Source organism: Zea mays, chromosome 3 (genome assembly GCF_902167145.1).
Source record: "Zea mays cultivar B73 chromosome 3, Zm-B73-REFERENCE-NAM-5.0, whole genome shotgun sequence".
NCBI classification, from domain to species: Eukaryota; Viridiplantae; Streptophyta; class Magnoliopsida; order Poales; family Poaceae; genus Zea; species Zea mays.
In genome coordinates this window covers 32,507,962-32,524,593 of record NC_050098.1, presented here as the reverse complement: position 1 = coordinate 32,524,593, position 16,632 = coordinate 32,507,962, and the positions used below count along the sequence as shown (strand labels likewise).

At 44.1% G+C, this 16,632-nt stretch overlaps 1 protein-coding gene across 1 annotated transcript; it reads right to left on the bottom strand.

Moving 5' to 3' along the window:
* Positions 1-8,678: 8,678 nt before the first annotated feature.
* On the bottom strand, positions 8,679-10,808 carry LOC100384643 (Non-specific phospholipase C6). The gene is made up of 2 exons (NM_001177134.1): positions 9,437-10,808; positions 8,679-9,238 (listed from the first exon to the last, which is right to left on the bottom strand). Exons 1-2 carry the CDS (start codon positions 10,719-10,721, stop codon positions 8,931-8,933), a joined length of 1,593 nt encoding a protein of 530 aa, NP_001170605.1. The 5' UTR covers positions 10,722-10,808; the 3' UTR covers positions 8,679-8,930.
* Positions 10,809-16,632: the final 5,824 nt, after the last annotated feature.

Sequence of the window (16,632 nt, the reverse complement as noted above, 5' to 3'; positions counted from 1 at the left end):
AGACAAAAATTAAACCAGTTTAGAACACGTCACTTCACGACGCGTTCACGCATTGTCACAAGTCACGCAATAAATAATACGAAAAACGCAAAATGCGAGCGAGCGCGCGTGTGGCTGTCTACATAGCCCTTTATTTGTCTAATATGAAAAGTATGGAACACTCACACGTACTGCTATCTAGATGGACGATATGGGACTAAAGTGTCATGTCATCTCTACACACCACCTTGGTTTTTTTATTGAATTGGGTCACACACTAGTTTGGTTATACTTTTGGTGTCGTTATTAGTAGAAACTATATCTTTTCTTAGACATTTTCATTAGGTTTAGCAAATAATGCTCTTCTAAATAACGAGATCCCACATGACAATCGGCGCAGACAGACCCTACCCCTTTAGAATACGAGATTTTTCCCGTTTTCTGTGTTTTTTTAAATAAACTAATTCATATGAAAATTCTATATGGTTTCTCTGAAATCCCTACTGTTGGTGACTTGCTCTCAAATGCTATGAGTTAAGAACAAGGCAACATAGAAAATGTTAATCCTTCGTCCTTCGAAGCATTATTTCCCTCAGGATATAATGGTTTTCGGACGAAGGTTATGAAGGGCGTACCTTCATAAATACATCATCCAATAACGAAGGTTGAATCGTAAGGAATATAAAGGACAACATAGACAATTATATATTATTATCATGTATAAACAGAAATAACGTTGGATTACAAATGTACCTTCAACTTGAAGGAGATGAAAGTACAAGCGTGACGCAAAAGCGAATGCCTAATCAGCGTGAACAGTACAGGGGTACTGTTCACCTATTTATAGGCATAGCACACAGCCTATACAAAATTACATTTATGCCCTTTACATTTGATAATAATTCTATAGTAATCTATCGAGGTCTGAATAGCCTTTTCATCTTTAAGTCGGTTTCATTTTTTTGCCACCATGCCGAAGCTTTCCTGCTTACACCTTCGGCGCTGTATCAACCTTCGTATTATTCTGATCCGCTGCGATTCCGACTTGAGTCCGAAGATACCTGTTCACACATTATACTCCAGAAATACTGTTAAATCCTGTTTTTGAGGACCTTCGTAAGCCGAAGGCCCCCAACAGTAGCCCCTCGCAATATTAATTTGTTTAAAATAATAAATTTAGATTGCGACATGGACGAAGGCTTTACGCCGAAGGTCCGAAAAAACACCTTCCCTTTGCTAGAATAGCAACATTCTCTGACAAGTGGAGCCTTTCAATTTTCAACGCATTGGGCGTATAAATACAGTCATGCCGCAAACTCATTTGGCACGCTCTCTTGCCATCTGCTCCCGCTCACTCAATTTTTAGCTCTTGCGCACTAAAATTTGCTGAGCGTTTAGTTTTAAAGCTTCGGCTTTGAAAACAGTTTTTTAGCGTTTCCGAAGATGTCTGAAGAGAAAAAAGCTGCTGCTGAGATGAAGCTGAGTCTCGACGAAGAGAAGAACTTGGGGTTTCTTATAGCGATGTCGAAGACGAATACAGAAAAAATCACCAATGAGATTCTGGAAGGTTTGTCTGAAGATACTGGTGACAGCGACAGTTATGATGTGGACGAATACAGAAAAATCACCAATGAGATTCTGGAAGGTTTGTCTGAAGATACTGGTGACAGCGACAGTTATGATGTGGACAGTGGTGGTGAAGATTCCGAAGATCGCCCTTGGCGACCAAGCCATGCGGTTTTCGGCAAATCAATTATCAAAGAAAAGCATCTTGTTAACATGAGAGGAAGGTATTTCCGGGATTTGTCCATTGTGAGGGCCGACGAAGGGGAAAAAACTTGTCCACACCCTGAAGAGAATGAAGTCGTAGTGTACCGAAGCTTTTTGAAAGCTGGACTACGATTTCCCCTGAGCGAGTTTGTTGTAGAGGTGCTGAAAATATTCGAAGTCTATCTTCACCAACTTACCCCTGAGGCAATCATAAGGCTGAATATCTTCGTGTGGGCCGTGAGAAGCCAAGGTCTGAAGCCTGATGCAAAAAGTTTCTGCAATATACACGAATTATCATACGAAACAAAACCTTGGGGTAAAGAACAGTACCATAATAATTTTGGCTGCTACAGTTTCGTTTCTCGATCCGGGTCGAGCTGCCCCGTGCCAACCTTTCGGAAGAGGTGGCCCGACGACTGGATGACAGAATGGTTTTATGTGAAGAATGACCTGACAGTACGAGAAGATATCAAAGGTATAATTATGCGCCCTATTTGGCAAAGCTTCGGCCTTCGGAGGCCGAAGGTTGAAATGAATGAAGCTGCCAAAGAATGCCAGAGAGCCTTCGGCGTTATCTGTTCTTTTATTGGAACTAGAGATTTAGTACAAGAGCATATTGCCTTCAGGGTATGGCCGCTCGCGGAGAAATGGGAAATGTCGCAAGAAACCATAAAAGAGACCGACAAAGGTGGACTTATCAGGCTGAAGTACACTTTTAAGTTCGGAGATAAATTCGTTGAACCAGATGATGACTGGTTAAAAAGCATTGAAAATTTAAGTGATGAACTGCTTGGGGCTTACTCAAAGGCCGAAGATACTGCACTGTCAGCAGCCTTCGGAGGCCGAAAAAAGAAGAGGCTGAATCGGGTATTTGATGCAATCGGGTTTATCTACCCTGATTATCGTTACCCCATTCGAGGGCAGAAGAGAAAAAACACAACCTCTGCAAAAGAAGAAGCTGCAACTGCTCCTAGCGAGCCAGAACCGAAAAGAAAAAGGATAAAGGTCCTCACACATCGGCCGCGCTATATTGAACCAGCTTCGGTGCCCGAGTTCACCGGAGAAATTTCTTCGGCCACCGAGGCTAAAAAGTCAATCAAATCAACCTTGCTGCCAGAAGTTGCAGAAATGGCCGAAGCGCCAACAAAGATAGAATTGAAAGAACCGAAGATTTTGCTACCAGAAACCAAAGAGATGGCCGAAGCGCCATCCACAGAAAAAATGGAAGAGGTGAAAAAACCAAATGCAGAAAAAATATCAGAAGTTTTGAGTCCTGCAGCAAATATTGAGACAGTAAAAAATCAAAAAGTGCCAGCAGTGACTCCGAAAAGGAAGAGAATGGCAAATGTGCTAGATGTACTGGAAACAATTAAATCTTCAAGCACACCTCCGAAGAAGACTACTGCCATTCCCGAAGCGAAAACTGAAATTTCTGATACTAAAGCTCCAGAGCAAGAAACTGAAGCCGAAGCTGGGTCCTCAGAGCCCGCGAAGATAAAATCCTTGGAAACTGAGGAAGAAAAAACAATAGAGCCAACTTTTGTTGAAAAAATCGGTGTCATTGCCCCCGAAGCATCCTCCAAAGTCCGTGATTATATTGTTCGTCATGCTCCGGGGAAAAAACTATCAGAAAAAGAAGAGCAAGAGGCCCAGCGCTACGCCCAAAAACTGAAGTATCCAAAGGGGGCGTTAATATTCAATGGCAGTGGAGAAGAAGACTTTTTGTATTGTCTCCCTGACAGCAAGGAGATTTCTGTCTGTCGGGAGATGAGCAAAAGCTTCGGATTCCCAACACTAGAAGACGAGCTCTCGGTGCTGTCGAAGAACGATCTGGCCGACAGCCTGGCATATAATAGCTTAAAGGTGCAACAGATGGGATCTTTGTATTTTTTGTTGTGACCAAAATTTTTCATTTACTTAAATCTATTGACGCACACATATTTCTCTTTTGCAGGGCCTGATACTTAGCAATGCCCTCAGGGCACAGAAAGATGCTGAAGACGAAGGGTGCGCTATAGCCCTGAGCAACCTTCGTTCCGAAGTAATTGAACTGAGGAACGAAGGTCTTGAAAAAGATAAAATATTACATTCATTGATAAATAAAATAAAGGAAGACGAAGCTGCTTTTAAAGGTCAAGCTGAGGCTCAGAAGCGCGAGATTGAAGATCTTTGGAAACAACTGGCCAGAGCCAAGGAAGAACGCATTCTTGAAGAAACGAAGCGAGAACTCAGCGACCAATGGGCAGATCACTTAGAAGGAACTGTTGAAGAGCTTCGTTCGTCCAAGAAGAGATGCTATAACAAATCTATAGAGTGTGTTAAGAAGTTAAAAGCTAGCTTCGCCAGAGTCGGCGCATTCTCAAGCAAAGAAAACTTCACAAGAGGCAATCCCGAAGGTCCCATCGAATGGATCGACCACGAAGCTGAGGCCTTCGAAGAAATTTTAAATAGCCGTGGAGATATATGTGCTTTCTCGGGTGCCAGAGGAGTTGCCACCATTTTAGAGAAAGAGGGCTGCGAACATGTAAAAATTTTAGCACAATCCGAAGCTGCTTTGTCCTTTGAAGATGCAAGAGATCCTTCGGCGGAAGCTAGCATGGTTGGTGGAAAATTTTTCACTGATATCTGGGATAATGGTGGCCGAGAAATGGCTGGAGAAATTATTCGAAAAAGTGAAAAGGGCATTCATGATGCTAGAGAAGTGGCTGAGGCTGCTGAAAAAAGCGCAGAGCCCGAAGGGCAAATAGGTATCAACTGATGGTTTTATTGCGTTTTAATTTTCGATTTTAAACTTCGTTCGCAATTTGTAATAGCAATGTAGCCGTATCCTGTCCTCCTTCAGATCCTACCAAAGCGTCTTCGGGGCCTCCCCCGAAAGGAGACGACGAAATTAAAGAGATGGCTGAAGCTATCATGGATGAAGTTGTTAATCGGCTCCTAAACGAGGCTGCAGAAGTCGTTTTGAGAGAAGATTAAGTATTATTGTAAAAACTTCTGAAATGTAAAATATTGTAACATTTTGTAACCCTGAATGTAATATACCTGTTTTTGCTGTTCAATTCTTTACGATGCATGAAATTTTACACGTACCGTTTTTGAGTCTTTGACGAAAAAACACCTTCCCTTCTTTTCATGCTTCGTGAAGAAGAATCTTTCTTTGTCACAACAATATCCAGTGTTTTGATGAATAATATCCAGGCTTCATGAAGATATTTTCTGAAGCTACACTTCCGAAGATTAATAATGTGTCTCCTTGTGACATCATGATTCTTCCCTTTTTTTCAAAACGTTCCTCTATAGATCGATATTGTATCCACCTCTTGTGCCATATGCAACATGATGTATGATGCTTATGCTATGCAAAATGATGCGATGATGTTATGTTATGTGAGGTGATGTTTATTCCGAAGATACATACGCATCCCTGCAATAAAACACAATCTTTTATAAGCCTCCCTTAGGAGCTTCTTCGCCTTTTACTTCAGCGGAATCAGCGTTTATTTTTTGCTGTAAGCCTCCCTTAGGAGCTTCTTCGCCTTTTACTTTCAGCGGTATTCACGTTGACTTTTCGCGCTTCGCCTTTTACTTAGGCGGTATCAGCGTTGACTTTTCGCTGTATGCTCTGCATTCTCTTTGGAACGACTTTGGAGCAGAAAACTTACTCTGCACTCCTTCTGGAGCGGCTTTTTGTGGCTTTGGCAAACTTACTCTGCGCTCCTTAGAACGACTTTTTGTTGCTTCGAAGAATTTTCGATGATTTGAAGGTTCTCTTTGTTATCACAAATCTTTAAACTTCAACAACTTAGGCCTGTGAAGAAAATATATTTTCCTTGTGGCAAACAACGAAACTATTTACATGAAATCTAAACAATGTTCTTTATTACACAGAAAATAAGACTGAATAAGAAAGACTGCTATTAAGGTAGGATATTTGTTAATAGATGTGCTTTGACTCTGGCACAGTGTTGTTGACTGTACGAGCTTCGGACTGCTCTCTGAAGTCCCTTTGGTGTGGAGCATACTGGCTCCCTTCTGGCTGCTGGCCTTGTTGCAGCGGAGGTGGAGGCGGAGGCTGTTGCCAGGAAGCTTAGGGTTGACTCGCCGAAGCAACAGAAACTGCAGGGTGGTTGCCCACATATTCTGGGATGTAAGGCGAATGATACAAAGCAGTATGCATGACCTGCTTCGGCTGAGCTTGTTGTGCTGCGGCTTCGGCTATTTCCTTTTGCTTTTGGATGGTAACATGGCACATCCTGGTGGTATGGCCTTTGTTCTCACCGCAAAACAAGCAAAAGATTCTTCTTGGTTGATCTTCGAATCTTCCGCCGAAGCCCCTGGCGCCTCTGCCTCTTGGGGCTGGTGGTCGGAAGGAGCCTTGCTGTTGCCCCGAAGCTTGTGAGGAACACTGTGACCTTTGCTGTTGGCTCCCTCGATCATCATTTTGGGTAGAGTTATGAATTGATCTAACGTGCCTCGGATAAAACCTTCCTCCGAAGCCCCTGGTCATTTCAGAAAACCTGAAAGCCTCCTCCCTTCTTTGGCGAAAATCATTATCGGCCCGAATGTACTCGTCCATCTTCTGGAGCAGCTTCTCCAAAGTTTGAGGAGGCTTCCTAGCGAAGTACTGAGCTGACGGTCCAGGCCGAAGCCCCTTGATCATGGCCTCAATGACAATTTCATTGGGCACCGTTGGTGCCTGTGCCCTCAAACGCAAGAACCTCCGGACGTACGCCTGAAGGTATTCTTCGTGATCCTGGGTGCACTGGAATAGAGCTTGAGCAGTGACCGGCTTCGTCTGAAACCCTTGAAAGCTAGTTAACAACAAGTCCTTCAGCTTCTGCCATGAAGTAATCGTTCCTGGTCGAAGGGAGGAATACCAGGTTTGAGCAACACTCCTGACAGCCATAACAAAAGATTTGGCCATGACTGCAGCATTGCCACCATACGAAGATACTGTTGCTTCGTAGCTCATCAAAAACTGCTTCGGGTCTGAGTGGCCATCGAATACGGGAAGCTGAGGCGGCTTGTAGGACGGAGGCCAAGGTGTAGCCTGCAACTCAGCGGACAGAGGAGAAGCATCATCGAAAACAAAATTCCCATGATGGAAATTATCATACCAGTCATCTTCGTTGAGGAAACCCTCCTGATGAAGGTCTTGGTGCTGAGGCCTTCGGTGCTGCTCATTCTGAGCAAGATGACGAACTTCTTCAGAGGCTTCGTCTATCTGCCTTTGCAGTTCAGCTAGCCTGGCCATCTTTTCTTTCTTCCTCTGCACCTGTTGATGAAGCATCTCCATGTCTCTGATTTCTTGATCTATCTCATCCTCGGGTGGTGTCGGGCTGACAGCCTTCCTTTTCTGGCTTCGTGCTTCCCGAAGAGAGACTGTCTCCTGATTGTGGTCCAGCGGTTGCAGAGCTGCAGTCCCAGTCGCTGAAGCTTTCTTCGGCGCCATAGCGAAGGTTTATGATCGCCGAAGGTGTTCAAAAAACTCAAAGAGTGGAAGTGAGTTCACCGGAGGTGGGCGCCAATGTTGGTGACTTGCTCTCAAATGCTATGAGTTAAGAACAAAGCAACATAGAAAATGTTAATCCTTCGTCCTTCGAAGCATTATTTCCCTCAGGATATAATGGTTTTCGGACGAAGGTTATGAAGGGCGTACCTTCATAAATACATCATCCAATAACGAAGGTTGAATCGTAAGGAATATAAAGGACAACATAGACAATTATATATTATTATCATGTATAAACAGAAATAACGTTGGATTACAAATGTACCTTCAACTTGAAGGAGATGAAAGTACAAGCGTGACGCAAAAGCGAATGCCTAATCAGCGTGAACAGTACAGGGGTACTGTTCACCTATTTATAGGCATAGCACACAGCCTATACAAAATTACATTTATGCCCTTTACATTTGATAATAATTCTATAGTAATCTATCGAGGTCTGAATAGCCTTTTCATCTTTAAGTTGGTTTCATTTTTTTGCCACCATGCCAAAGCTTTCCTGCTTACACCTTCGGCGCTGTATCAACCTTCGTATTATTCTGATCCGCTGCGATTCCGACTTGAGTCCGAAGATACATGTTCACACATTATACTCCAGAAATACTGTTAAATCCTGTTTTTGAGGACCTTCGTAAGCCGAAGGCCCCCAACACCTACGTTTCACAGAGGGCCTTAACTAACCATGCTTTACCAAAGGTCTCTTGGTATTTCAAAAAGCCCAACAGGCTATTTGGTCCGTATAGACCATGACACATTGGCACTCCATCTCATGGAGAAAGAACGCTAAAACGTGATCCCATCATGCGCGTCTCTCCGCATCATTTCAGATCTATCTGTGTGAGAGATGCACATGGAACTGCGTTACCAAACGCCCTGTGCTGCTTGTAAAAGACAAACAAGAAACTTTCCTTTTGTTAGAAAGGATGGTAAAAGTTTTGTGTGTGTGTGATTTTATTAGTCTAGGAAAGAAAAAAGGCCAAATGTCAGGTTAGCTTTTTAAGGGATTGTTCGGTTATTCCCAATACACATGGATTGGATGAGATTGAAAAAAATTGAGAAGAAGTTTGACTTGTTTAGGATTCAAACCCATCCAATCTCACTCAATCTATATGGATTGAGAGCTAACCGAACAAGCCCTAAAAGAAAACCAGTCCTAAATCTATACAACTAAAAAGGTATCTCACACATTCTGTACAACTGAGTCTATGACACAACTTGGCGCACTACTTGCTCACATTTGATTAAAATCGATCCAACTAAACAACTCAACTAACGGCTCAATTACATGTTCATATTGAACCAGCATTGTTGACACAACATACAAGAAACTCTTCAAAAAAAACTAACAAGTAAATGACCAAAGGTATTCAATTTGTGATATATAACACTCCATGTTCCATTTCATTATCTAAAAAAACATATATGTAACACTTACGTGTGTCCCTCCAAAACGTGAATCCAAGATCAAAATGAGGTTGCAGATCTACATTTGAGGTCAACAGAAAACTCTTATACTACATTGGTAATATGTGACAAGAGAAACAAAAGTTATATTTAAAAAGGCTCTGCTAGCTCCCTATTCAGCTATAAACATTTCAGAGGCAATATACATTAGACCGTGGACTCAAATCCATCTGTTCACTAGCTATATGTATTAGCAGACTGAATCAACTCAAGGGCTTGATGAGCGTGTGCTCTTGCTTGTCAGAGACGACCTCATTGTCACAATGGCAGATTCGTTTGCGGCCAACCGCACCGCCTGCTTGCTCGCCTGCAGAAAGCTCGTGATGGCTCGCCGCACGTACGCATCGGCCTGTTTGACTGTCATCTTCTTCTTACGGTTCTCCTGCGCAAGGCTCGTCAGCATGTAGTCGCCGTTTAGGAAGCTCGCGAGCTCGACGAGCTCCCGCTGGAAATCTGAGAGCCAGCCGTGTTCTTTGGGTGGAGTTGGTCTCTCAAATGGCACCTCCGGTAATGTCTCTGAAAGTAACAAAGGGTAACCTGAGAAGTTAATTGAAGTTCATTTATTCGATGGAACTGAAGTTCATTTTGTAACTAAAAGCCGTGCATTGTGTTCATGTCTTCAATCAAATTTAGTGCTCGCTCGAGCTCGATGTTGAGTTGTTGGTAGTGAACAGAATTCAGATTGAAGAGTTCGTTCCTGGTATGTATACCTACCTGGGCAATCTGTTCTTGGTTGGTCGAGCTCGGTGAAGATGTGGTCGAAGGTACCGGCCCACGCGTCTCTCTTGGTGAGGAAATCGGACGAGAGGTTGAAGATCTTCTTGATGGTGGCCGGAATGGAGGAGTGTTCGAACTCGGAGGTGTCCGTGGGCCCGAGGGCGCGGCCGACGACGGTGCCCTTCTTGATCCACGGCGAGACCATGATGGTGGGCACCCTGACGCCGAGGCGGTCGAACTTGAAGAAGAAGGGCGGCGGGCCCCGGATGCCGTCGGGGCTGGGCACGCCGGCGGTGGGCGTGGCGACGTGGTCGTAGAAGCCACCGTGCTCGTCGTAGGTGACGATGAGCAGCGTCTGGTTCCACTGCGGGCTGGCCCGGAGCGCCTCGTACACGTCCTTGACGAGACGCTGCCCGTTGGCGACGTCGTGCGCCGGGTGGTCGTCGTCGGCGGGGGTCCCCGTGAGGTCGAAGTACCTGGGCTCGATGACGGAGAGCGCCGGGAGGACGCCGCGTCGGGCGTGTTCCTTGAAGGCGGCGTCGTAGCGGTGGAAGGCGCGGGCGGCGTAGCGGAGCGCGCGGAGGCGGCGGTAGAAGAGAACGGTGGGGATGGTCTTGAAGTAGACGGCGAAGTCGTGGCCGTCGGCGGCGAGGGACTCGAAGATGGTGCGCTGCGGGTAGCCGAGGAGGAGGTCGAGCTTGTCGTGCGCGACGGCGCCGCGGGAGGTGGCGGAGTAGAGGAACAGCCGGTTGGGCTGCGTGGGCCCCGGGATGGAGGAGAACCAGCGGTCGAAGACGGCGAATTGGGGCGCGAGCGCGGAGAAGGCCGGGAGGAGGGAGGGGCGGAAGGCGCGCATCACGGCGGAGGAGAGGACCGCGTTGACGGAGAGCGCGCTGCGGACGAAGCCCGACATGGAGGGCTGCGGCTGCGCAGCGGCGGCGGAGACGTTGCCGAACACCTGCTCCAGGACGTCCTCGAAGGAGTGGCCCGGGTCGTCGGGGACGACGAGGTCGGCGTCGGCGGACACGCAGATGGAGGATGTGGAGTTGGAATTGGGGTTGCACTCCGTGCCGTTGAGCCCGTCGACGGGGAGGCCCAACAGGCGGCGCATCCAGCCCAGCATGTGGTCGAACGACCGGTTCTCCAGCGCCAGCACCACCACGTTCTTTATGGGGCTGGGGCCGCCGGGGCGGGCGGCATTGGCCCTGCCGTTGGCGGCGAAGAGGAGCAGGAACAGGAGGAGGAGCGGCAGAGGACGGCGGCGAGGGGATCCGGTTGCCATGTCCGGTATGGCGCTTGTTCGATGAAATGGCAGCCGTGCTCGTGCGGGTCGAAGAAGATGGAGCCGGCACAAAAGGTGGGCATGGGCTGGCGGCCTTTGGCAGCATTCGCCCGGTCACCGTTCTCTGTATCGTCGGCCATGGATGCATCCAAGCGCTTGTGACTGGAGTAGTGGCCCTGGGTGGCGATGAGCCGATGTCGCACACTGCACACAGGCGCCGTGTCGTGTCCTGTCCTCGTGCGTGTGGTCATGCACATGTTTGTGTGTCGGCACAGCAAGTCGCTCCACCCAAGATCATTCTAGCAGTCGATGAACATTCACTGCCGCAATCTGAAGCACTCGAAAATAATCGGCAAAGAGATCTCGACGAACACTACATCGGCAACGGTTTCTTGGCCGAGTACTTTTTATCAGGTACTCGGCAAAGTCTTTGTCAAGTGTCACTCGATACTCAGCAAAGAAAAGTCGCTGTCACGATGACTGGTAACGGAGACGGCGCCTTTGCCGAGTGTCACCTAAACACTCGACAAAGAGGTTACTCATAATTGTTGCCCAAAGTGTCTCGACAACATTCTTTTCAGTGTGCATCACGTCAATGTTGTGTGGAAAGAGCAGGTCGTCATAATAGGGGAGTCGAGTCAAGCCCGACTTATGTGTCCACATATGCTACTCACCATATCCCATAAAACCACCTTCTGTATTGGCCACGAGCCCGTCTATCTGTTGACGAATTTTGGCAGCAGTCATCGTTCCAGGTGGGCGGTAGGTCACTACGACACCTTTCGTAAAGTTTTTGATGTCTAGGCAGAATGGATGGTCAGGAGGGAGAAATTGTCGATGTTTATCGAAGGACGAATATTTGCTATCTTTTTTCAACCAAATGAATCTAAGAGCTTCCTTGCAAACTGGGCATGAGAACTTACCGTGAACACACCAGACGTAGAATAGACCATACGCCGGTAAGTCATGCATGAAGTACTGGTACCAAACATGCATTTTGAAGTTTGTCTTCGTAGCTCGGTCATACGTCCATACCCCTTCCTCTCAAGCACGTACCAATTCATCGATCAAAGGCTCTATGTACACGCTCATTTTATTCCCCGGGTGTCCGGGAATTATCAACGACACGAATATATTCTGCCTTTGAAAGCACACACCGGGTGAGATTGGTTGGGATAACAAACACGGGCCAACATGTGTACAGGGCAGCGCTCATTACATAGGGATTGAACCCATTTATGGCCAGTGCAACACGTATATTACGAGCCTCTTCGACTTTCTCACGGTGAATGGCATCAAAGTGTTTCCATGCTTCACCATCGGATGCGTGCACCATCTTGTCAGGATTGTATCGTTTTCCATTTTTGTGTCATGTCATCTGTTTCGCGGATTCCTCGGTCATGTATAGACGCTGGATCATCGGTATGAATGGAATGTGTCGTAGGATTGTCAAGGGGATGTCGAGCTACCTTTTCTGTCCATCACCAGAGTCTACCTCCATGAACCTAGACGATTTACACTTCGGACAGTACTTTGCCTCCGCATATTCTGCGACTTGAACGTCATTACACGCCCAATGCTTCCAGTTGAGAAACCGTTGTGTAGTCGTAAAGAGGCTTCTGTGCCGCGTCAAACATGTCGTAGAACGCCTTTGTAGTCGGCTCTGGCTCGTCATCCATACATTTTTATTTTTATTCTTTTCCCAACCAAACTTTTTGTGGTATGTTGCTACACTATGTAGACCTAAATGTACCATTTTGGCATAATTATAAAATTGTTTGCTATAACTATTAGATTTATTTTTTTAATTGAATTTTTCGGATAATTCACATTTGAACTGCAAGTCACTCGAAACATGGAAAACGTGCATGCAAAAATGATATTCATGTTAGTTAACACAAGTTACGACCGATTTCAGGAGCAGACCGGAATCTTGGAGCATCATGCTCACTAAAAATGACCGTGAACTTGCCATCAAGTTGTTTAAAAATTGTATAAAACACAAACAAAGTCAGAAAATCATGAAACTTGACCACATGTCATGATATCATATGTAGATGCTGTGATATAAATTTGAGAATGTTTTAAGAAAGTTGTGAGGCAGTATATGTAGAAACCTAGCCGGACTACATTGAAACTCTATGATTTCATGTGTAGCTCACTTAGGTTTATACATAATGCATCACACTTTCTCGAAACATTCTCAAAATTTGATCACAACCTCTATATATGATATCATGACATGTGGACAAGTTTCATGATTTTCTGACTTTTTTGTGTTTTATTCAATTTTAAACAACTGGATGACAATTTTATAGTCATGTTTAGTGAGCATGGTGCTTGAAGATTCCGGTCTGCTCCTAAAATCGGTCGTAACTTGTGTTAAATAACATGCATATCATTTTTGCATGCACGGTTTTCCATGTTTCAAGTGACTTATAGTTCAAATGTGAATTTTCTAAAAAAAATCACATAAACGAACTAAATCTAATAGTTATAGAAAACACTTATATAATTGTGCCAAAATGGTACATGTAGGTCTACATAGTGTACAAACATACCACAAAAAGTTTGGTTGAGAAAAGAAAAAAATAAAAATGTACTTTGTCGAGTGCCATTTTTGGCACTCGGTACAACAAGTTGTGTCAAGTGTTAGACGCCAGACACTCGGCAAAGCGGCTTCTTTGACGAGTGTCGAAGCTCGGCGCTCGACAAAGATAACGGTCGTCAGTTTTAGACGGCCGCTGACGGCCCTTTGCCGAGGGCCATTATTTGCCGAGTGTATTTCTGTGCCGAGAGCCCTGCTTTCGGTAAACGCGGTCGTTACCGAGAGCAGGACTTTACCGAGTGTCCGACAAAAAGCACTCGGCAAAGAGCTAGATTCCTCTAGTGATTTGATGCTTTTTTTAATATGATCGATTTTCGTAAGCCAATCGACACTCAATTTTTCAGGCTGTTCGACCTGTTGTCTCCATAGTCATGAGCAAGTCTTCTCCGGAGTCACATTAAACATCAGCTAGAGCAGACTTGTTCATGGTTCGGTCAGTGTAGTGAAATGTATAGGGCATGTTTGAATTGGATCCACTCCACCCTGTGCTCCAACACTTCAAAAACGAGCACCTCCACTCTAGAATTGTTTAGACTTTTGGAAAGAAGATTACAATCAGCTCTAGAAATGAATATTTTTTATATGAGAATACATGCGTTACCCTTAGTTTGGGTGTTTATATGTTTACTATCGATGAAAGTCATATATAAAGAATTTATCATTTTATTTTTCCATAGCTTAAATCATCACTCTATATCATTTCCAGTAGAGTAGATGAGTGAACACGATTGAACCGGATTAGGTTCCATGCCTATAGAGCTAGATATCTATGACGGTTGAGGAATTCCGCATCTACAACATAGTACTCCCTCCGTTCTAATTTGTAATTTGTTTGACTTTTTTATCTTAAGTTTGACCGACTCGTCTCATTCAAAAACTTTCACAATTATTTTTTTATTGTGGTGTTGTTTAGCATATACTCCATCCGTCCCAAAACATTAGTCCTTTTAACTGTTGATTTTTACGTCTATGTTCAAATGAATGATGATGAATCTAGACATATATGGAACACATACATTAGTTATTGATGAATAAAAAAAGGTAAAACGAAATTTATTTTGGAACAGATGGAGTAATATAATTTAATCTTGGCTTTGAATTTTTTAGTTTTTCGCGAAAATTTTGAATAAGATGAGCTGGTCAAACTTGATCCAAAAAAGTCAAACGAATTATAAATTGGGACGGAGGGAGTACTATTTTCAGATCATATGCATCAAAACTATAAACTATACAAATTCATGTACTAGTGCACAAAAATAAGTGTTGTGCAGATATGGAACATGAACAAGCCATGTTTAACAACAATTTTTTCATTTAATGAGGTCATATATAACATCAACATTAGGTGTCAGACAACTACAAACCCTAAGGATATACTGCTAAACAATAGTACATATCCTACCACATACCAATACAGAACATGCAAAAAGCACATGTTTGAAGCAGACACTAGTTTGCTACATCGAAACCCGACGGGAAGCCCTGCCCCGCGTTCCTTAGCTCACCACCACCTCCATGGACGAGTAGAGAACACATATGAAAGCTCACCTCTGTGCCTTTTGGCTCGAGATGGGGAATGACGCCCTCCACGCCTGAGCCAACGACATTGTTGACATCGCCCTCCACCCTACTTCAGGCGTGGCGGACGACGCAGGGGGAAGCGCAGCGGGCAAAGGGAGGAGAAGCACGACGGGCGGTGGAGGGAGGAGGAGGCACATCGGGAGGAAGAGGCACGTCGGAGGAACCGAGCAGTCACACCGAGAGGTGCAGAGAGGGAAAAGGAAGACTATGGGCTAGAAAGAACGATCTGGTAGAAAGGCTATGGTACATTTAAAGGACAGACTGTTTTGTGTGTAATGAGTTGGCAATGGTGGGTAAATATTTGTAAACTCAACTTTTATGTTCGTTTTGGCTGTTTTTGGAGTAGGGAAGTAGGTACTCCGTTTTTTTGTACTACAACTCCAAAAACTTCAGAGTTTCTTTTTGCTCTAGAGTTAAGATATTTGGATAGAAAATTGTTATTGCAGCTTGTAGTTCTGCTCTAGAGCTATGCTAAACAGTTATGCAAGTATTTAGGATGTCGTATAACATTTTTTCTGCTAAATGACATAAAATGGTAATATCGATATATCTATATAGAAGACATATCCGATGCACATGAAAGCTTTATGCACATGGTGCACATATTAAATCATCACTATTCATCTCAAATCTAACATCTCTAGTTGATCATTATAATTTATAAATAACACCTTCCACCATTACAGCCCACCACGTCAGAGGATGTCCTTAGCAAATATATCAAACAACTACAGACGTTAGATCTAAGATGTGTGGTGATGATTTAATATGTGCATCATGTGCACTAAAATTCCATGTACACTAGATACGTTCTCATCTATATATTAGCGGCAACAATGTTACATAAAAGCCTTAGATATAAATGTGCAAGCGAGTCTTTTGGGCTTTTATGTCGTGATCTAATTGTAGTTGCATATTTTGGATTTAAAAAACCCCTCCAGCTCGCGCAGCTTAACAAAAAAAAAACAGTTTCCAGTGGAAGGTAAATGTGCAACTGTAGTTGAATCACGATTTATAGACCCAAAAATACTTGTTTGAACAGTCGTTGTCCTAATTATTAGCAGCTAGCTATTAGCCCTATGGATCTAAACATGATCATAGAAACGTCTGTCCTGATTATTGTTGGATGCCTGGACGAGGGTCATTTTAACTACAGTCAGATGTAACACGTTGAAAAAACAAAAACCAATTAAGGATTACCACATGTTGGGATGGCTTAAAATGTGCTTGTAATTTGGATGTCAACCAAATTGCAGCTGATAATTGCTAAATGATAACAAGTTTCAAAACACAGCTCTGATCAGAAATGAGAAAAGTGACCAAATAATGCAAAAGTACTACCAGAGTTGACATGTTCGTTTGGCTTCTATTTTTTCTACAATATTTTTTATCTATATGGATTGTAACTGTAGCAGTTCAAACAGATGGCTTTAAATCCGAACCAAATAGCCAAGAAGAAACCCCACTCCGGTCTGTAGGCACCAGCCATCACTTTTTGTAATTTACAGACCCGCGAGTAATTGCTCGTTTTCTATCTAAAGTCTGGAGGCTCAGAGGATGTAATTACAGATCTGATCTGCATACATCCTATAAACTCACATTTTGCACAAGTAGATTATAACGTTTTGTCAAAACAAGGGCACCCTTAACTATGTAATTTACACCCGCAATTTCAATAATTACTCTACGTTCAGCAATAAAAATTATTGAGAGAGAAGAGTT